This window comes from Chroicocephalus ridibundus, chromosome 5 (assembly GCF_963924245.1).
Source record: "Chroicocephalus ridibundus chromosome 5, bChrRid1.1, whole genome shotgun sequence".
Classification (NCBI taxonomy): domain Eukaryota; kingdom Metazoa; phylum Chordata; class Aves; order Charadriiformes; family Laridae; genus Chroicocephalus; species Chroicocephalus ridibundus.
In genome coordinates, this window is record NC_086288.1 from 59,565,776 (window position 1) to 59,587,886 (window position 22,111).

The following is a 22,111-nucleotide window of genomic DNA, read 5'->3' on the forward strand; positions in this document are numbered from 1 at the left end:
AAAAATTATAAATGAAGTAATGTAAAACAGCAAAACAGTTATCAGATTTCCTAAGGATCCAAAACTAAAGGAGGAAAGTTATCAGGTAAATAAAACTGAGTCCCAATTAAAACTAACATGAGACCGTATCACAGTAATAGGTCTTAGATTGCCATAGCAAGAAAAAGCTTAAAGGTAAATATAATTTGAATGCAAAATTTTCTCAACTACAGTCAAAATTATGAAATAGAAGTATGAGAGAGCTCTTTCTTCATTTGCAAAAAAGAAACAGATAGATGTTACCCTTTCCTTTTCTAGTTCTGGCTTTTTTACAGCAATCTTGTGTCAAGTTTTGAACTCCTTAAAAACAAGCTTTTTATACTGAGCGTGGCCCCAAATCAGTGAATTTAAACACAAAATAATAGCCTAAAGATAAAAAACAGTGTATTGCAGAAAAGCAGGGTTACAGTGAATGAGCTTAATATGAAGAATTTCATATATCACATAAAGCACAAAAGAAATAAAGTATACAAGAGCCATAATATTGTTTATATTACAACTTAAATTAACTCTTCAGTTTATTATTAGGGATAGTTTTCCACAATATAGAATACAAAGGGGGACATAAGATTTTGCTCTGATAATTTGAATATTTTTTTTATTCTTCAGGCAATATAACCAGATTAGCTAATACAATATTGTTTCTAAAAATGAATACTTCTGCAGTAATTTAATTCCTATTGCAGAACTTTTTTTTTTTTTACTTGGTGAGTATTTCACACCTTAGTTATTTTATTGAAACGAATTGAGACTTCTGTTTTAGGAGACCGCTTCACCCAACAGAAGAAATAATTCCAAAAGTGTACCCTCTTTGTAAGTAATATAATGGCCTTTCTGAGATCACAGTTGTATTACAATGTATTATAAATATCTACCTTTAAAAATTGATTTAATTTCACACTAGCCTAAAAAGATTCCAAGCCAATGCACTTAGCATAGTAACCGTATATTGTACTTGTCTAGAATAATTTTGTATTTTAAATTGTTCCGTAAGGATTCAATGCACAAACCCTTTAGAGTCAGCAGATTTCATTTGGCATTGAATGGATACTAAAACGGATCTCTGAATAAATACTTCTCAGAAGTTCGTATTTTTTACTATAGAATTACAAAAGCATTACAGATTTACATTAGAAATCATTCAATGACCATTTATTTTTAAACAACTATATGTTAATACACTGATTTTCTGTTTCATTTTATAATTTATCCTTCCTCACAATATGAGAAACTACACAGTGGAATGAAATTCTTCCTTTTGAAGTCAATGACCAGCAGCAACTGACTTCAGATATGTCAGAACTTGATTTGTTGTCTGTCTGTTCTATATTAGTTAGCTCTTTTTCCTTCATTTTGGTGTGTTATAGCCATAATAGAACGTAACACACCCATTGCAGGCAAAAAATTTGTGTAAAATGTTATATATGTTTTGAAATGGCACTTTCTGCATTATTCTGATGTTATACAATGTTTAATTTCATGACTTCTCTGAAATTAAAATGAGTATCATGCAATTAAAAAAAAATAAAAAAATCCAAAGTGCTTAGTTGTTCGACTTCTCCAATTTTTTTAGGATTGCAATTTTAAGATGAAGGTGGAAACAGGAACTTACCTACTTGGTACTTTGGGTAATAAGTTGCCATTTGTCCACTACTGCATGATTGTCTCTTTAGCCTTTTTCTTATATTTGTATCAGTGGTCTCCCATTGTGGACTTTTTCTTTTGTTTATTCTGATAAGAACTTCAGAACTACCAGCAGGATTATCATCATGGTTTACACCACTACTTAATTTTCTGCCGTGGTCCAGCCTTTCAGTCACTTTAGAAGAATTAGATCCTTTAGATGTTTCCATTTCATTTTCTTGTTTCTTTAATGCATTTTGCTTAGAAGAATGGGACCTTAAAAGAGGATGTCTTTTTTCTTCCGTATAGGCCTGACTGCTTTTACTTTCAACAGCTTCAGGAGAATAAATGGCATTATTTAACTTAAATGAATTGTGCTGCTCAATATGGTTGATTTTTCTCAGAAATATTCTACAATCTTTAAAGGTTTTGGCTTTCCAAGTATTTTGAAACAGTTTATCTTGGCTTTGTTCTTTCCTAATGTTTTGTTGGCAACAAATTGTTCCATTTGTCTCTGCATGTGACTTAAGTATACTTGCTAAACCAGGATGTGGGTTAAAGTCAGAAGATCCCATCATCTGTTGAACAAATGCATCTCTGGCTTCATTTTCAGTTGGCAAGAGGCTACTCTGAGATTCTACCAAAGTCTGAGTGGGCTGGACTTCTACTGTATTTTTTTCCTGGAGCTTGAGTATTTCATCATTGGTTTCCCCACTTGTACTTTTAAACAACTGGCTTTGGCAAAAGAACTGTAAGTTTTTCTTTTTTGATTTCCAGCCTCCGGGAGCCTGATTATAGAGCTTTTTCGTTTGTCCCCACCTATCACGCGGTAACTTCTTAAACTCGTTTCTTTTTAATCTGGCTAACGAGAAATTGCTTTTCATATTTAAGACTGGAGACCTCACCATGTTATGCAATATTTGTAATTTCCCTGCTGGTTTTGAAGGAGAGGATAGTGCAAACTTTTTAAAGTGCTTTCTGAAAGGGCAAGTACTAAGGTCAGATTGTTTAGTTTCCATCTTTATCTCTCTCGTACTAACTACTTCTAAAGGATTGCGAGCATTTGCCTTCCTCACTAGAGAGAGAGACTGTGTTTCTGTAGTTTGCATAAACCAGGTGCAGAGTTCATTCATATTACACTTTTTCTGAAAAAGCATTTTTATAGGTGATGTTTCAAATTCTACAAGGCAGGAGTCTAAAGGGTTTGACATTTCAGTATTACAGTCTTGTTCAATGGGATCCCTTTTTTCACATATACATTTATCGAACTCATTTCCCCCCACTCGCAACCACGTATTAGTTATCCGTTCAAATCTATTATTTAGTTCTTCCAACAAAGTGTCACTTGAAGCGGAAGTAGCCCACCACCTGAGCGAGGGATTCGAGGAAAAAATGGGATCTGATGATACTTCATTGATGGGCCCAAGTTCACCATCCTTAAGATCCTTTTTTGCATTTCCTGAATTTCTCAGTTCTGAGGTATCTTGGGATGCTGTGCTCCGATTTGATTGCCTGCGTTTTTCCTTTCGATCTTTAGCTTTTTTCAAATGGAGTTTGTAAGATTTATGTAGTAAGGCACTTCTACAAGTTAATGCACTAGACGATGCTAATGAGTGTAAAAAATGCAGTGAGGGTTTTCTGTCTCTAGCAGAATGTCTCAATGGAATTTCACGTTTTCTTGACACTGTTGTCATAACATTGTTTGTTCCATCCTCTCTAGAATCTTTCTGCATGCTCTTTACTTGACCCATATTATTGCACAGTTGATTTTTTCTCTCCTGTGGTATGTTTTTGTCTAACACATTCTGCTGTTGTAAAGGAGCCAAGCAGTCGCTAATACTCACTTTTCTCTCCTGAGGTGAAACTCTATTAACAGTCACTGATATGCCAGAGATTTTTACTTTTGCTGGTCTACCAGGTTTTCGAATGGTGGTTAACGGTTTCTTAATTGGCCGTATGATATTACTGCAAGGATGTGGTGATGCCAGGTTACTCTTGATAGGTCTGACATAGTCATAACCAGAGACCTCGCTTTCAGTAGAAGAATTCTGTAAGGCTTTTACTATTTCATTCAAAGCATTTTCAGTTTCTGCATTGTGCCTCACTTTGCTGTGGTCATTGGCAAAATTAGAATTAATGTGTTGTGCGGGCAGAATGCCGATTACATTTAGATTACCTTCAGAAACATGTCTCTTAGTTCTTCTTGACCTTCCAAAAACTACTGTCACAGTAATGTTTTTGTTGCTGTTAACTTCTTCCATTACCGCTGCACCAGATTTGGTACCTTTACCATCACTGCTAAGTCCAGATCTACATTCTGTGCTTTCAGTCACATCTATTTTTGGTTTTGGAGGCCGTCCAATAGGTCTCTTAACCTGTTTAACAACTTGAGGACCTATTTTCTTTGGTCTGCCAGGTTTTCTTTTCAAAACCGATTCACTGCTGCTGCTTGATTTCTCCACAACTTTGTCATTTTGTTTCGAGTCAGTTAAGTTAGTTTCACCAACCGGACAAGAGCTTGTAATTGCTTCCGCATAAACACAACTCGACTCTTCCTTGGTATCATTTTCATTGTAATCACAATCTTTGACACAGATTGCACGAGGAGGATCTCCTGTGGCCTGCTTGTCTAACAAAGTGTTTGCATGCCTCTGAAACAAACAAATATCTGTGCTTCCTTTCGAAGATGCAGCTGCAGATGTCAAAGTATATTTGACTCCTTCACTACTACTAACCTCTGAAACAAACATAAGCTTAATAGGACTAGAGTAGTTTAAGGGAGATGAGATCTCCTCAGCTTCTGAAGTTGTATGCAAGTCCCCATTATTGGAAGTTGAACTGGATGAACCAAAGGTTAGAGATTTTAGAAGGCCATCATTAATTTCTTGATCTATAACCATTTCTTGTTTGTTTGTTGTCACACACACAGTTTTGGTTTTACTGCCACTTGGCACATGTGAATGCGGAAGGAAGTTTTGTCCTGTATATCCCATTTCACTCAGAGTGAAAGGTAAGCCTCTTCTAGCAGCTGGGTTCATAACCTGCTCATAAGCATTATCTTTTAATTTTTGGCTTATTTTGTAACTATCCAGCAATGAGTTATTAGTCTTTCTGGCTAAGTTTATTGTATCTTCTAAACGCTCTACAACAACTTGCAGATTTGTGTCTCTCACAATTTTGCTTATATTTATATCACTGCATCTTTCAGCATGAAGTTCTTTATTTATTCTCATTTTTTCCAAACTTTCTAAAGACTTCTTTGCATTGGATGACTTTCTAAATACAATATTGTTTGTTACATACACTGAGTACCACCCAGGAGGCACAATGTTACGTTTAGTTCTGCTCAAGATTCCATTACTCTCATCCTTTAGAGGAATCTGATCAGTCTCTTTTAAGGTTGCACAATCTCCTTGTGTTTTTGTGAGTTTCGGCTGGCTGGCTGCAACAGCACTGTTTTCTGAAAGAACTAGAAAGCCGGAGCTGGTTGGAAAATTAGTAAGAGGTAGTTTGAAAGACTCTGTTTGGCGTACTGGAAAGCACATTGGTTTGGTTTGGCAATTCAAGCATGGATTACTTTCAAGATGTTGCAAAGCCTCATCTTCTACCACAGTACAGCTGTGTCTTTTGCTTGGATATATTTTATCAAGATGTTTTGTAGATTTCTTTGCATTTCTCTCAGAAATTGACTTTTTTCTCACAAGAGTTTCATCAAGGCTTGCAAGCTCCCTCTTGATTTGCAAAGACTGTCGCCGAATGAATGGTGAATCAGGAGAATTATACATTGCAAATAAAGTTTCCTGACGCTTGCGAAATCTTGTTTGGATAATGTTATTTTCCATTTGTTTATCATGTTGGCGAAGTAATTCCATAAAGCTGTAATCACTTGCCTTAGCATTATGCAAAAGAGAGGTTATGAAGTCTCCTAATTTGACATCATTTTCTGGTGCCCTGTCACTGCTAGAAAGTTTTACAAGATTTGTTGCTATATCTGTAGTGTCTATTGATTTTAACTTTTCGTTAATGCGGTCCATTAAATCTTGAAAAATGGCAGAATGTTCACCTTTCTCAGACATCTCAGAATTTATATAGTAATTGTTGCTTTCTAGGTCTGTAGATAGCAACGTTCCATCTGAATGTTCGGTTTCTCTTCCTCTGCATGTTTTACCTGCATATTCCAATTCTCCTTCGCTTCCTTCAGCTGGCAAGAGGGATGGAGGCTGGTTGATGGATATTTCAAGCTTGTTATTGTCTAAAGTTGGAAAATCTATAACTGATCCATCCGATGATTCAAATTCTTTACTCTGTACAGGTGATAGTGGAGGCGGTGATGGGCTGCGAGATCTATTTGAATTTTTAATGCTGTTCAAGAGATCACAATCCTTAGTTGAATAAGTACCTGCTGCTGCTTTCCCAGAATGCCTGTTACAATTTTGCGACTGTTCAGCACAATACTTATGAGAACTACATGCTTTGTTCACCATTGTCTTAATACATCCAATTGCTACAGCTTGGCATGACAAAGAATGGAAATCTTTAATACAGACAGACAGAGGTGGTAAACAAGTGTTTGGTCTTTGATTTTGTAAACAGCACCTTTTTGTCAGCATATGTCCATTGCAATTGCAAAATGAAATGTTAACATCCTCTTCAGTAAGGGAACTGGGAGGTTCAGAGTGGACCAAATGTGTTTGCTTGCAACTGCAAACTATAGGAACGTTTTCATCTTGTATTAAAAATTTTAACATAGCCAAAGTCTGTTGCCAGTGATATGAACAAAAAGACTCCAAAACCTTGTTTAAGGTTGATTTTCCTTTTTCCAAATTAGCTGTTTCCTCTGAATTTGCATCAGTTGTTGAGCTTGAACTGAAAATGAAAACAAATCAAAACAAAATATAAATTACAGTAAAACACCATATCTAATGTTTGTTACAATGGTTAAACTCAAGCCTAAAAATCTGAAGTTTGCAAAACAGTTCTGTTCTATTTGCACTATTCAATCATACTTGCCAGTGTCACTAACAATGATGTGCATCTTATTTATAGAAGCGATAGTCCTACCATAAGAAAAATAATTACGAAGAAATTAAGGGACAAAAAGAATAGTCTGAAACAGCTTCTTGTATCTAAATGCAATTACAATAACGTTAACTTTCTGATATTTCAAACTACCTTAGTAATGAACGAAGGAAAACCTCACCGTGAACCTGGTACGCTTAGTGTTACTCCCATTTCACACACTGAGGCACAGAGAGGGTAAGTGCCTTGCCTGAGGTCACAATTCAAGGTTGTGGCAGAGGCAAGAATGGATCCAGCTCTCCTGAATCCCACCCTAAGATATTCATATACCAAAGTGTATCGAATGCTCTTCAGGATACTCTTAAAGATCCTTCTGAAGACATTTTTATTTAAATATTTATTTTTTAAAAATACTTAATAGGCTAACAGAAAATGGAAAAAATAGCCACTTACTACTGTTACTGTTCTTTGCAGATAAGTTTCCCTTCTAGTATTTAAATAAAATGCAGTGGTGCATCACAGGCTCTTCATTGCAATATATTACACACACATACACACACACGTGCGCACGCACATACACACACACACACACACAGATTCCCTCATTAAACAGAAACAGAGGTAATCACCACTGGAATAAATAACTTCTGTGATAAAGATTAATATTCTTTAAATCTCAAATACAGGGTAGGCCTATATCTAAATAAGACTTCTGAGCAGTTGTTCTCAAAGATATTAATTCAAAATAAAGGAACTTATAAAATACTACCTTAACTATTTAATTCTTATAAGTTATTAAAACTAATGTCACTACTTACCTAATCAATCATTTATATTGAAAAGCTGAAAATTTCCCATGGTAGAAATTAATACAGATATTTCTTCAATTAAATACAAAATCCTTATGCTGGATAGCAACTATCAACAGATAGTTAACATTTCAAATGTTTTACTGAAACCAATTGCATGCGCAGAAAATGTTACAAGAATTCTGTTTTAGAAAAGTATGTATTGTTTAAACATATCACCAAACTCTGAACATGACACTAACTTTTTGCCCTACTATTATCTCCTATAATTTTTTTGCATTTAAGCCTGTACTTTGGAGAAATTTCATTTTGATTTGGTTTACAACTGTATTGATCAAGGAACAAATTTAAAATTTAATATGTTGTATTTATATGAAGTCATCTATTCATTAATTAGATCATACCCAATGTTATTAGCATCAATAATAACTTTCAGATTCAGGTTTCTTACTGGAAGTTATACATTCAAATTTGTATTTTTGTTGTCCCACGCAGATTTTAAAGTTTAGAGCTTAAAACCAGCCAACTATGCTTAATAATTCCTTATGTTTTCTCCTTCTCCTCTAATATTTAGTATGAAATGGTATCTATTAAAAATCTAGCATCTAGATGATATTAATTCACAAAAGAGCAAGATAATTATATGATGGCGCTAGTTGAAACTGCAATTGTTTAAACTGAAATAACTGAAGCCTTAATAAGAAAAATACCCCCTTTTACTTGCAATTTACTTGCCATTTAAAGTAAAACCAGCTTTATTCAAGGGCATGTCATTGTCAGGATTTAACTGTTTTTGAAATGCCACTACACTGAGAAGAATCGGAGTGTTACTCAGTCCAACAAACTCAGGAGTCACAAAGTGTCGAAATGTATCGCTACACTTGTGAAAACAAAGCTTATCCTAGTAACACAGTTATGGGTAAAAACTAATTATCCTCCCTGCTACCACAACTTTAAATAAATAATGTTTTGAAAGGCTAGACAGAGAAAAAATGAACATGGCACTAGGTTTTCAATATTTTGTTTGTAAATCACAGTAAATTTGTTAAAATACTGACTTGCTAAAAAGATTAATATAGTACAGTCTTTTTAGACTGAATCTTAGACAGCTGCTGTTTAGACTTACGAGGTACGTCTAATGGAGCTTCACTGGAGAGCTTTAATTGTAGAGAACCTGTATCCATAACGCTATTTAAAATATGCTCACTGCTGGAAGAAACTTCCAGAGACTAAGAGCCTTCCTGAAGTCAGTTACCAAAATTTCCAAAGGCCTCAAAACTGCTTTGAATTTGCTATGTGGAGATCAACCTGCTGTATGAAGTGATATGCTGGTTATCACAGACATACTGGATGTTCTTCTAACACAATTTCTTTCCTGGTTATCTACCCTTGTGTAACATCTATAATCTGCTTTCCTTAGTGTGGGTTAGTTTCTAAACCTGACAGACAACTTAACTTCATCTATGCTATTGTAATAATACCACGCTCCAAATGATCTTCCAAGTTTGTGAAAATACATCAACCCTTTACTCGGTCGCCATTTGGGAACAGAACTTACTAGGCAAAAAAATTAAAGCGTTAAAGCAACATATTTTCTTTAAAGTGTCTCCCTATAGAGATGTTTATTTAAACAAACTACATTTTAGTAGCTTTTCAATACAATTATGGAATTATATTTAAGTTTTCTGTGACTCCTTCCTATAGAAAGCCCTTTAAATTTGTGTTGTCACACAGTAGTTCAGACTATCCTCAAAATAAAAGGCTTAAACAATAATTCCATAGAAGGAAGAGTTATCACTTTCACAACTGCATACTTCCTTCACAGAGCAGTCTTTCACTTCCTACAAATCACACACAAAGAGATGGCTAGAGTGCATGGGTAGGAAATGGAGGGGTTGAGAGGTGAGAGGATCAACGCGCTGCTCCCCCAGTACCTTTTGTGCACACTATCTCTGGAGACACAAGTTAAGCATGGAATGACATTATTTCCCTGCTGGAGAGCAGGGGCAGTTAATACCATGGAGCCGGGATTGACTGGAGTCCAAAATCGTCAAAAAGGCTAAGATGTGATAAAGTTACGTACTAGCCTTTCAGCATACCATTTTATGTCTAAAAAAGTAAACCTTTGCCTCCTCCACAAATCAAAAAAAACCAAAACACCACACACCAAAAACCAAAAAACCCCAACAAACTATCAGGAAAGAGCTCTATCAGAGGACTCCCAAAAGATTTCCTTCCCTAACATTCTACCCTCTGTTGCCTCAGGCACAGACAAGACAGATCAATCCAGCAACTTCTTTGCAGACTGGGAACAGGAACAAAACTGGGAACAGAACATCCTTTCAAGTACTCATATGAACAGCATAGAACTATTACAGAAATATGAATTTAGCTTATAGAAATGTTTGTTTTCTGAAGTTACTAAGTAAATAAACCCTTCAAAAAAGCTATTATGATCTGTAATATATAATAGATAATTTTTAGCTGCAAACTGAAGGATGTAACTGTTGTAAAATTAGTTTTCCAAATTTCTTCGCATTTATGAGTAATGCATCAATTCTGAGAAATCATCCTTCCTTAAAGCTGCTGTTTCTGATATATAAAATTCTCATAGTAACTTAATTGTTACGTGCTTAATTTGTACAGTTCTCGATCTTATGCCACTGCTAATGAACTTATGCCTCAGGAGTAAGTCAAATGAGTCAGTGTACAGGTTTTTGTTTCTTTCTTTTTTTTTTTACTGAATGAGCAAATCAATCACACATCAGTGTTGTAAATTTATGTGCAAAAGCATTGAAGTGCTTTACTACAAATTACAACGTAGAAACACGTTAACTAAACAATTAAATTCATACAATCAGATTTAGGAATATAACAACACAAAGAAGAAACAGAATTACAGTACATTTACAACACAAGACAAATACATGGAATTCATTAGAAAATATTGTAATAAATAATTCATGAATTATAGTGCAATTGATTTATGCATAAATATAACTAATTGCCTAAAAATCAGTTGTTAACAAAAATCTGTCAAAAATCAAGGCAGCCACAGAGTTTTACTAAATTACTGCGACAATGGAAATACTGCAATTAAAAAACAAATACAAGTATTTGTACTGTAAACAACTAAAAAAATCAGTCTCACTAAAGTTAATATACAATTTAATATAAAATTGTCGTTAGCTACCAGAAATGGTTTAAACAGCTTTACTGAGCAGTAGTTCTAAAAACAGAGGCACTGTTTTTTAATATAAAATACTTGAGAAACATTCAAATAAGTAGAAAGCATGTAGGGCTTGCTTTCGCCTTCATTTAAAATTCTGCTGAAACAGGAATTTTCAGAAATTGTCAATTACTAAGTAGTGACTGGCAACTGAATTTATAAAACAGTTCAAAATGTGTAATTTAAATGACATTTAATGGAATACATAGGGGTTGGGGAAGGAGAATCTACACATTTCCCTGCCTTTCCTTAGTTGTGTAATCAAAGGTTAGCCTAATAATTAGAAACAAATAATTCTGTTCCTTTAAACACTTACAGGTTGAGTATCATCTATAAACTATCAAAAAATATTTTAATATACTATTTCTGACCAAAAAATAAATACAAGTACTAAAATGTTGAAAATTAATTATAATATTACATACAAAACTACTGAGTACTGTTAAGTCAATAGTAAAATGATCCCTGATTTTATGAATCCTGTTAACTTTTTGGTCAGGTCATCTTTTAAATGATATAAAAAGAGTACTGTAACTTGCCTTCAGTATAAACTTCTGACTCAAATTTATAACATTGTCTGAGGAGTAGAAAACATCAGTATGGTACAAATATTAGGCAATGTATTGAAGCCCAAAATTTTTGCAAGTAAAACTGTATAAAGACAGATCTTGAAACATTTGAAGTTTTCTCAACTTCATTTTTCAGAGGGGGTATATTCATAAATTAATCCTTCTGGCCTTCACAAAATATGGCTTAATTCTTTTAAAATGAAAGATGACCCTGACATCTGCTGTTTTGTGACCTCCTTGTTATCAGGTACAGTTCTGCTTAAAAAAAGGATTCATTCTGTAATATGCAAGTAAACCTTAATCACTGAAGAAGATTCAGTATAGATCTGAGAGACCAAAGAACTGAGACACTGGTTGTGCAGTTTCAAAGGACTATTCCGTTTTAAAATGGAAGTTGTTATTTTTCAGTAGAGTTAATAAATACAGGCTAGATTTTGCCATCAGTATTGGAGTATGCTCTCCACTGAATTTAATGGCAAATTTACTTATGAATGAAATTACCCGATGTAGCCCATATGAATCTAATGTCCCGTTTCCTTTAGATAATTAACCTATATACATGCAAATTTAAGTGGGGGAAAAAAAAATGTCTTTTTCTATGCCAAATTAGATGCATACAGAAAAAATTACATTTTGAGAGGAAAAGGGCGTTGATGTTCAGTATTGAATGTATGAAGCAAGCCCCCATTCTTCATATGTAGACATATGCTTTGTGATATTAGACAAAAAAATTAAGTATGATATAAAGTCCAATGTGAATACTTTAAAATCACGTAAAAACTGCAATATGAAGGTAATTGGTCTCCCTTAAGTTCTATTAAAAGTTACGTATTTAAAGTGAACTGCCTAACTTCTAACTACCAAATTTATAAAGAATTTATATTATCGAAAGTTCAAAACAGCTTCATTGTTTAATATTTGTATTTCTATCAAGACCCTGAACTGCAAATTTGGTTATTAGCAAAATGATAATGTAACTTGGTATTCATTTTGATAAACTGAAAATGTTTTGAAATGTCACAGCAGCAAATACATTACAGTTACAGTGAGGTTTTTCAATAGGAGTGTGACACAATCCTTAAATAAATTTTAAGTAGTCATAACATCAACTAACCAGCACGTTTAAACAAAAAAACCCAAACAAACCCAAACCATTCTCAAGCTCATTCTGTGCATATTATGAACATGCTCTAAGTTGCATTCCAACTCTCTTTTTAAACCTTACAAGTCACCTTATTTGTCAAACTAAAAAGGAAAATTATGTTAAAGTTTAAATTATTTTATGCTCTTAGTACTCCATCTTATTTCATATTTAATAATTCTATAACTACAGTAATTTCTCAGATTTCATAAGTGTACACTTTGTAAACACCAATTTCTTTCTAAAACCAACAACAAAATTTTCTTAAAATGATAAAAAATGCAGTTTATGCCTGCTAAACACACATTTTTAGTAATGAAATGTTTTTCTTACTTGTATTGGATATTTAAGTAATGATGAACTCTTTTTTCTTTCACAGAATGTACTATATCCTACTAATACTTCACAAATCCACTTCCTCGTGAGGAACTAGCTTTTCAAAAAAATCCCTTGACTTGTATGATCTGAGTTACTTACAATTTATGGCAAGTATTCTGTGAAGTATAAAAGTCTGCTAACCCTTGGTTGTGTATTTCCATAATAAGATGGATTATTGAATGGGTACAGTGGTTCTTCACCAATTAAAAATTATGCTTCACATGACAAATACTTGTTTTCCCAAAACATCTTTATGCTATTGACTACTAAATAAAACCTGAATCTTTTCACCTATTTATACAAGGATTATATTAAATACACACTATCAGAATTAAGTGAGCAATTCTATAATTCTGTCCACAGTGAAAACCCTGAATAAAACTATTTTTCAAAAGGCATGTATGTGGTTTTTGAACTGTATAATTTCACGTCTTCTGTCAGAGTGAGCATATGTATTTCTCACACAGTGTGTGTATATAGACATACATACACACACACAAAACAATTCGCTAACAATTATTCTACACAGGCTTGCTACTATTTTTGCAGCTGCCAGTCCCTGAATCTGTCATATTAAATAAGCCAGTATCTGGTAATCGGAGTTTCTTCTTCGGCGGAGTCTTCAATGTTCCAGATCTTTCTTTTACTTTATATTCTAAAGTGCTGTGAGGTACCCCATAAATTCCTTGTGCTTTGGAAACACTCATTTTCCCACTCATTACCATTGCAATTGCTTCTTCCATTATTTCATGATCGTACTGCCGATAGCGGCCACGTTTTTTTCTTGGTTGCTTATTATCTTTACGATCCAAACTATCTTCTGTATTTTCTGAGGTTCCATCTACTGTCCCATTCTTAGCATTAAGACACAAAGGAGAGAGGTCCCCATGCAGAAAGTAGGAGTCAACACTTGAGTGAGTTACAGGTCCAGAACATTCAATTTTGTTCTGTTTAGGGAGTATATTTTTCAATTTTTGAAGAGCTGATCCTTCTAAGACTGAGGAGGTTTTAGAAACGTGGTACATAACATCCAGAAGACCGGCAGTATCAGACTGTGGTTTGGCCACAGAACTTATTCTTAGCTGAGGAATTTTTAATTGTACAGTAGGACTTGAAGTTTCATATTGTAGATTTTCACTTTTTTCTTTAAACTGAGTGACCATTCTCTGTAGAGTTAACTGGTGGAGGTAACTGGAAGCTGTTGGGAATTTTAATTCTGAGGTTTCAAGTAGACTGAGTTTACTTTTTTCTGTGCGCTCTGCTTGAGCTCTTGCCCACAAGGCTACTTTTTGTAGGACTGCACAAGTTTCTTTACTGTCTTTAAATGAATAACTATCATTGAAATCTCGAGTTTTGTTTTTAAAAGGTGCAGGCTTTCCTGCTGGTAAGGCTTCTAAGTGGAGAAGTAAAGTTTTTTGAGGTATGCCATAAAGTATGCCTGCTTTATTTATGTCCAGTGCTCCAGACTGAATGTCTTTCAAAGCTTTTGAGAGCAAACCATCTGCAAACTCAGCACTTCTTTCCACATAGTCCTCTCTGTGTCTGTGTAGTCTCCTGGATGGATGGAATGAAACGATGGTAAACTGATGTATGAGAGACTCTCACACAGCTATGGAAGGGAAGGGTCCACTCCTTTATTATACTCCTTGCTTCGGTAACATCACTGCTTCTGATACTTTTAAGCCTTTGAGATGTGGTAGTTAATGATTATCCTAGCAAAATGTTACAGTTCTGGTAGGACAGCGCGTCAAAAATCATACGGTGGCTTCTACAGCAGCCCTTCCAAGAACTTTATATCCTAGCTCAGTATTTGATAATATTCTCATGTGCTTGCTATATTCCCTTGTTCACATGCTTGCAGAGCAACACTGTTATAATTTTAATTATACAATTAACGTTCCATTAAATACCCAAATCCTGAAGGAGTTTTTGTTAGTAGAAACGTGACGTTACCGCTAAACAAGTAATAAAAGAGTCAACCCCCTCATAGAAAATTTGCAGCAATAAGTACATAACTACACACAAACATCCCAGACTTACACAAAACTAGGCTTACTACAACAATATGATAAAGTGCTGTAGTTAACAAGTCCATTTCAGCAAAATAAAACACAGTTTTAAAAACTTCTAGCCACTAATTCCATCTCTCTACTTACAAAGTCGTATTCATTTTAAAACTTCTTCAGATCAGCAAATTAGTGAAATGCAATTTTACATCATTCAACAAATACTGCTATTGTAGTCCTATTCATAAGAAGTTATTCGGTGAGACGTACAGGTGACAAAAAGGATCCTGCTATGGCTAGTGGATGGGAGGATGCCAAGATCATAACAAAATCCAACAAAACAATGCGTTTCACTAGTTTTGTGGTAGCTTTCAGCAGCTGCAATAACGTTTTTCTTGCTGAATAGAGAAATTTAACCATTTGCCACCACACACCATAGTCAGAACCATGATGTAAGTATAAGTGTGATGATTAAGAGCTCTCTCTCACGCGCGTTTGCTCGCTCTCTCTCATATTAAGGAATATTATAGATAATAGTCATTTAACTTGTTCATGTTAGTTGAAGAATATTTTAAATCTAAATATTAACATGGTCTTTTTTGTCCAAAATTGAAGTTTCCTAAATAAGCTCTGAAAGAATATATTTACATTTTCTTCTACTATCCTATTACTTTTAATGTGTTATGTAATCAATTTTCAGTTCATTTTTAGTAACATGAACTAAAGTTTGGTGATTGTTCTGATAACTTTTCTTTAAACAGAAAAAAAAGGAAAAAGACAAATGAAACATATGATATATACATAGACACACACTTATGAGTGACAAAAATTCTTTCAAAAGCAAAATAGGAACCACACGTGTGTGCCAGTATATACAAATATGTTATGAACATAAAATCTGACTTCAGAGAAGAGAAACCTGGATTGTTTTTTAGATAAGCCGAAGAGAGTCCTAAACGTTGCTTACCCAGACACTGAGTTTTCAGAACACAATGGATCGTATTTTGGTTCGTCCAACCTTGCGCTTTTCTTTGTAGAGAGATCTAGCACTCCATCCCCTGCAAAGAACGAGTAGGGATGACAGCAGTTGCTTAAAGATGATCTCAGAAATTTTGTTAGCAAATGTTTGTACCTGTGGCACAATTTTTAAGCAGTTACTTTATCTTGTAAAATTTCTGACATCTTATTCCTTTAACAATGTCAGCAAATGGTTTTATATATTTGATTTGTAACAAAAATTTTAGAATTAGAATCAAAAATAAACCCATCAGAAATAATAAAATTTAAAAGAAGAATCTGTCTTAAACAGAAACATGCATCTGCTGTCCTAAAAATCACATAAGCATATATATTGCACTGTTTACTTTCAAGGCAACCAACACAAAGTACTTCACATTATTATTAATATTACTATAAGTGTATTCATATTTACATACTGTAAACAAATAAGCCTGATACTGAAGTTAAAACTGACATAACTAAATCATAGGCCTAAAGGATAATTTGGACTACTAGGGATCTCAGGATGTCTCTAGACCAACCTCCTGGTCAAAGCAGGGTCAGCTATGAGACCAGACCAGGTTACTGGATGAGAAAGTAGTACCACAATAACTGGGAAGAGAGCTTGAGCCCAATACAGATTTTTAAGCATGAGACCTATGTCATTAAACGTTCTAACAGTATCTTTACACATATGCCCCTGCCGTCCCCACATATATGTAATAACAAAACTAGAGAAATAGAAAGACCTAAACTGAGGTGGGAGTCTGCTTTGTTAACTTGCTGGCAAATGTTAAATTCAAGATTTACAATTGGCTGTTGAAATCTATGGAGTACTGGAAATAGAAAACCATGTTTTTTTAAAATCCATATTTAAGAAAGTTGAAAATTAAAGAAACTAATTAGCACCTGAAATACTCCTTCTAGTTAAATTTTTTTCTTTTTTTAAAAAAAATCACATTTAAGTTATAGATAAAACCCCTAAATATATTTGATTTCATACCTTTCTTCCTTGGTTCTCTGTTTCAAACTTGGACTGTTTTGTGTGTCTGAGCTCTGTGAATCCAATTTTGAGTTTCAACATCTAGATCAACATTCAACTCTACAAATAACCTTATGCTAGCCCTTTTTACATTAGTGTCATTTTCATCTTAGTGTGTGTTATTTCTAAAACAGCAATCAACTGTACGTATTTTCCCACAGCCTCAGATGCAAACATAAAGCATTGGCTGAATAGTCCCAATGCCAACACTCAAGTAAGTCGTCAGAAAAATTGTTAGGATAGCTCTCCTTTATACCAATACTCCAAAGAAAGAGAGTTTTGTGCAATAATCAAATCCAGCTATTTGCTTTGGACTGTTTATAACAATTTTTGGCTGGTTTTCCCCAACTATGTTTTATTATTTAAAGAAGGGCAAAGAGAGAAAAAGTAGCATTATAAGTCAGCATAATGGGAAAAAATACTTTAAATATGCCACTTGTCAAAAATGCTCCTTTTCTCCTGAATATGTTCCTTTAAAAGTCTTCCTTAACCCTAAGAAAGTTAAAGGAAGGACTAGTTAATGCTAATCAACCTTTCTGATGCAGTGATGTTCCAGAAGGAAAAGACAATTAAAAACACTACAGAAATATTCCACAGGGACTATTTGGCCTACCCAGCTGTTAGGTATTCTGAATCCCTAAGCTCACAATGTCCCCGAGTCCTGTGCAGACAGATTTTGTCTGCTGTGTTCTGTCAGTCATACAAAGTACATCTCCCTTTCTTAAGTGTTTGTGTGTTCCCTTTCACAATAGTTTCTCCATCTTCAGTTGATATTCATAGGCACTATGATAAAAAAAAGTTTATAAGAGATCACTGGACAAAGTCACAGGAGAAAAAAAACACTTTAAAGTTCACAACTCATCAAGTTATGAAGAGCTAATCATCTTTCTGTATTCCATCTACAAAAAAATTGAAGCTAACTAGATTTTTAGGAAAAAAACCTCCCAACAAACAAACAAACCCCGAAGACTCTCACAAGATTCTCTAATAGAATCTAACTAAAATAATTTTCATTTCTAATATTTGAGAATTGACTTTGACAACACAAGGCCACCAATAAGTTGAAAAATTACTAAAAAGAACACAGAACGGGAAATGCTGTCTCCTGAAACAAAATAATTAGATACACTTTAGGCCTCTAAAGGGTAAGCAGAACTGAAGAGTCATTTCAGGTTCAAGACAGTTGGTGCTTCCAACACAGTAAATGTATTCATTCAGTAAGTATATGACGCTTCCCTAAAGACAATGCTTTATGGCAAGATGATCCTCAGTAAAGAGAGTGAAAGAGAACCATGCAAGAAATTTGATGTACATACAAAATACCATATAAAGTCAGAACACACCAAGCTTTTACTCAGTGATTTCACTCAAATTAAAAAAAACAAACAAAAAACAAAAAACCCCACACAACCCAAAACCCCAAACAAAACAACACAAAATTGATGCAGGAAGGGCTGATAAATTAAAAAGATTAATTAAAAATACACAGTAGTTCCTGGGTTTGGTAGATCTTCCTGCTTTGTAGTTAGTATCAATTGTTATTATTATAACAAAGGAGCAGTGGGAAAGTGAGAACATTTGCTATAAAACTTTAAGACATAATGAAATGCTACCTAATGAAATGAACATATGTATATATACACAGCAGAGACATTCACTTTGGTTCATTAGGTACAAGATGAAAAAGTTTGCAAAGAAGCATCCTACAGGTGGACAATGAACCTTGAAAAACTGTTACTTGCAAAGTATGAATAGTTTCTGTTAAACTGAGACAGAACTTTCTATTACTTCTATCAAATCACTCAAAATAGGTATTAAGAACTGAATGACATCAGGAACAGAAAAACCACTCTGTAAGGTGGTTTTAATAAAAGACGTGGAATTACTTCCCTTCTTCAGCTGAACCCATGACTACTAAGATGACAGTCTTCATAAACAATACTACCCAACATTGAATAACACAGAAAAAAATATTAGAAGTTTTTCAGGCCTGCTGCTTGATGGCCTCCTAATGAAGTTATTTCTGTGCAAATTAAATAATTTTCATCTTCAAAGAAATGGCTCAACCTCTGGCCTTTGCTTCGCAGCACCAGATCATCAGGTGCAGCAATACCAAGATATAACTAAGCGTAATCAAAGGTCATCTTCAAAATAATCAGGACCACAATCACTTGAAACTGCTCCAGAGTACTGATGGTAGAGAAGCAGGGACAGAAGAAAAAGTAACAGAAACTGTATGGGTCACCCTTGAGTTCCTACAACTGGTATTTCTGTACCTATTCTAGCAAACTTTTCAGGTTTTTTTCTGGGTTTCCGGAAACCTCTCACTATGAGAGGCTATTATGAACCGCCTTACTAGGTCAGACAATCCCCTCTACCCAGTCCGCAGTTTCCAGGCATGGGCAAAACTCCATTCCTAGCACAGGAGAGCACATCAGCCTGCACGCTACCTGCAGCTCATTCCCCTCCTGCTCCCCCAGTACTGGTATCATTGGATTAGGGATCTCAGAGATATATCCTTGCCTACTCTAGCTTTAGTTCTGGCCTTAGTTCTGTTAGCTGGGAAGTTGTGCAAGACCTATTTTGAACCTAGCGACACTGTCCATCTCCACAACTTCCTGTCACAGCAGTTTCTGATGTTCACAAACTGCTGTGCAAAAGCTGCCCCATATCTATTTTTCCCTTCCAAGAAGTTTCAGTGAGCCCTGCCTGGTTCTAATTTTGTGAGATTCAGTAAATAACAAATCTTCCTTTGCCTTATCCATAATACTGTGGTAAACCTTGATAAGATTTTTCATAGTAAAAAAATGACACTGTCTTGCCTTCAACAACTTTCCTGATGATGCCTTGCCTTTTGCTGGTTATTTCCTGTGCTGCTGCACACGGAAACAATATTTTCAGAAAACTGTTGGAAAGAATGACAAAACCTTTTATTAATTCTTAACTACTGCTTTGACTAGCCCCCTTTTGCTGACCAGATGTACTATTTTGTAAAATGAAAAACTGCCAGATGAAAAGTATATAGCTATATATACTATCTGGACTTCTGTAAGACCTTTGACACAGTCCCCCACAACATCCTGCTCTGTAAATTGGAGGGATGGACTTGATGGGTGGACTGTTTGGTGGATGAGGAATTAGTTGGATGGTTGCATCCAGAGGGTAGCAGTCAATGGCTCAATGTTCAGATGGAGATCGGTGACAAGTGTTGTCCCACAGGGGTCCTTATTGGGACCAGTACTGTTCAGTATTTTCATCAATGACATAGACAATGGGATCAAGTGCACCCTCAGCAAGTTTGCAGATGACACCAAGTTGAGCAGCGCAGTTGTTACACCTGAAGGGCAGGATGCCATCCAGAATACCTGGACAAGCTTGAGAAGTGGCCCTCTACTCTGCTCTGGTGAGAGCCCACCTGGAGTACTGCATCCAGCTCTGGAGTTCTCAGCACAGGAAAGACATGAACCTGTTGGAGCAAGTCCAGAGGAGGGCCACAAAAATGATCAAAGGGATCAAACACCTCTCCTATGAGGACAGGATGAGAGAACTGGGGTTGTTCAGCCTAGAGAAGAGAAAGCTCCAGAGAGACTTTACTGTGGCCTTTCAGTACTTAAAGGGGGCTTATAAGAAAGATGAGGACAAACATTTTTGCAGGGCCTGTTGTAATAGGACAAGGGGTAATGGCTTTAAGCTAAATCAGGGAAGATATAAAGATATAGACTACATGTAAGAAATTTTTTACTATGAGGATGGTGAAACACTGGAGCAGGTTTGCCCAGAGAGGTGGTAGATGCCCCATCCCTGGAAACATTCAAGGTCAGGCTGGACAGGGTTCTGAGCAACCTGATCTAGCTGAAGATGTCCCTGCTCATTGCAGAGCGGTCATACTTGATGACCTTTAGAAGTCCCTTCCAACCCAAACTATTCTATGATTCTATGTATTGGGTACCCATGGCAAGGTCTTGGCAGCATCTGTGAGGAGAGGCCAGGGGCTGCCCTGTGCTGGACACAGACATTTCTAGGCAGTTCCAACAGACCCACTGCAAGGCACCGCTAAGTCCAGCAGACATTTGGGGGGAACCTAGTCAAGAATGGGCAAAAAGTGCTGGATGTAGAGAGAAAGGGAAGGGAAAAAAAAAAAGGAATGAGAAAACAGCAGAGAGAAGCCCAATGGCAGAGAGAAACCATTAGGTACAGACTGTCGACACTCCACACTCCTTCCCCTTGGACCACAGAGGGGGTGGTGGTCACAAGGGAATGTGGAGTGAAGCTGAGCCTGGGGAAGGGGGGAAGGAAAGGTGGTGTTGTACTCTTTTTGTTTCTACACTATCTGAACTAATAATTAAATATTTATATTAATAGGCAATAATTTAAGTTAATTTTCTGCAAGCAGAGTCTGTTTTGCCCACAATAGCAAGCAGTAAGCAATGACCATGTCCTCATCTCAACTCACAAGCTCTCTTTCCTGTTCTTCCCACTTGCTCCCCATGCCATTGAGGGGGAAGCAAGCGAGCATCTGACAAGGAGCTTGGCTGTTAGCCACCATGGCAGCCAAGGAGGAAATAAACACCTTCAAGGAGGTAGCCTTGAACACCTCCAGGGATTGGGCATCTACAACTTCTTCAGTCACAGTGACAAAACTACAAGATAGCTGTAGAAAGTTCATGCAGCAAAATGTCACAAATTGCCATCTACCTTCTGATGTCTTCAAGTCTGTAACAGATCAATGAAACAAGAAAATCTACGCAAATTCTCTTGCATTTTTCTGCTATGTTTACACACTGTCATTGTTCCTAGAAGACAGAGCAACAAGAATAAGCTTGTGTAGCTAAACTAACAGATTATTTATTTGTACAGCCTATACTTCTGCCTCTTGTAAGTCACTTTGCTCAGCAGCTTGAGAGTGATCAACTGTCCCATATCTATCAGCGGAAAGAAGCCTCTGCACCTAAGTTAGCTGCTGCTGAGAACGCTCTCCAAAGATCTAGCATCATGACTGCACAAGAAAATAGTAAGTTGCTGCAGGATACTCCAAGACTGTTCCTCTCTCAATGTTTTATTTTGCAAGGATGCTGCTTTTCCATTGGCTTAGTTTAGAGGACAGGTAATGTTGCAAAAATACACAATACCACCCTTTTTTTGTTAAATGCAGTGCACACAAAATAATTTTTCTTTCACTAGACAGAGTGACCTTTTCAAAGTCTGAAAAGTCTTAAAGTTACATGGGTTAGGAAAAAAGAGTAAGATAAAAGCATTA

At 35.6% G+C, this 22,111-nt stretch overlaps 1 protein-coding gene across 5 annotated transcripts in view; it reads right to left on the reverse strand.

Moving 5' to 3' along the window:
* The window catches only part of LCORL (ligand dependent nuclear receptor corepressor like), an 85,114-nt gene that overhangs the window by 13,863 nt on the left and 49,140 nt on the right, over positions 1 to 22,111 (reverse strand). Inside the window, exons 6-8 of one of the 5 annotated variants that reach the window (XM_063335561.1) lie at positions 15,781 to 15,871; positions 13,530 to 14,361; positions 6,384 to 6,528 (exon numbers count right to left, since the gene is read on the reverse strand). In XM_063335561.1, the coding sequence (XP_063191631.1) occupies positions 6,511 to 6,528; positions 13,530 to 14,361; positions 15,781 to 15,871 (941 nt within the window). In that variant the 3' untranslated portion in view covers positions 6,384 to 6,510. Of the gene's footprint in view, positions 1 to 1,651; positions 6,529 to 10,242; positions 14,362 to 15,780; positions 15,872 to 22,111 lie in introns of those variants that run through there. The other 4 variants (XM_063335558.1, XM_063335559.1, XM_063335562.1 and 1 more) reach the window with 4 other exon arrangements.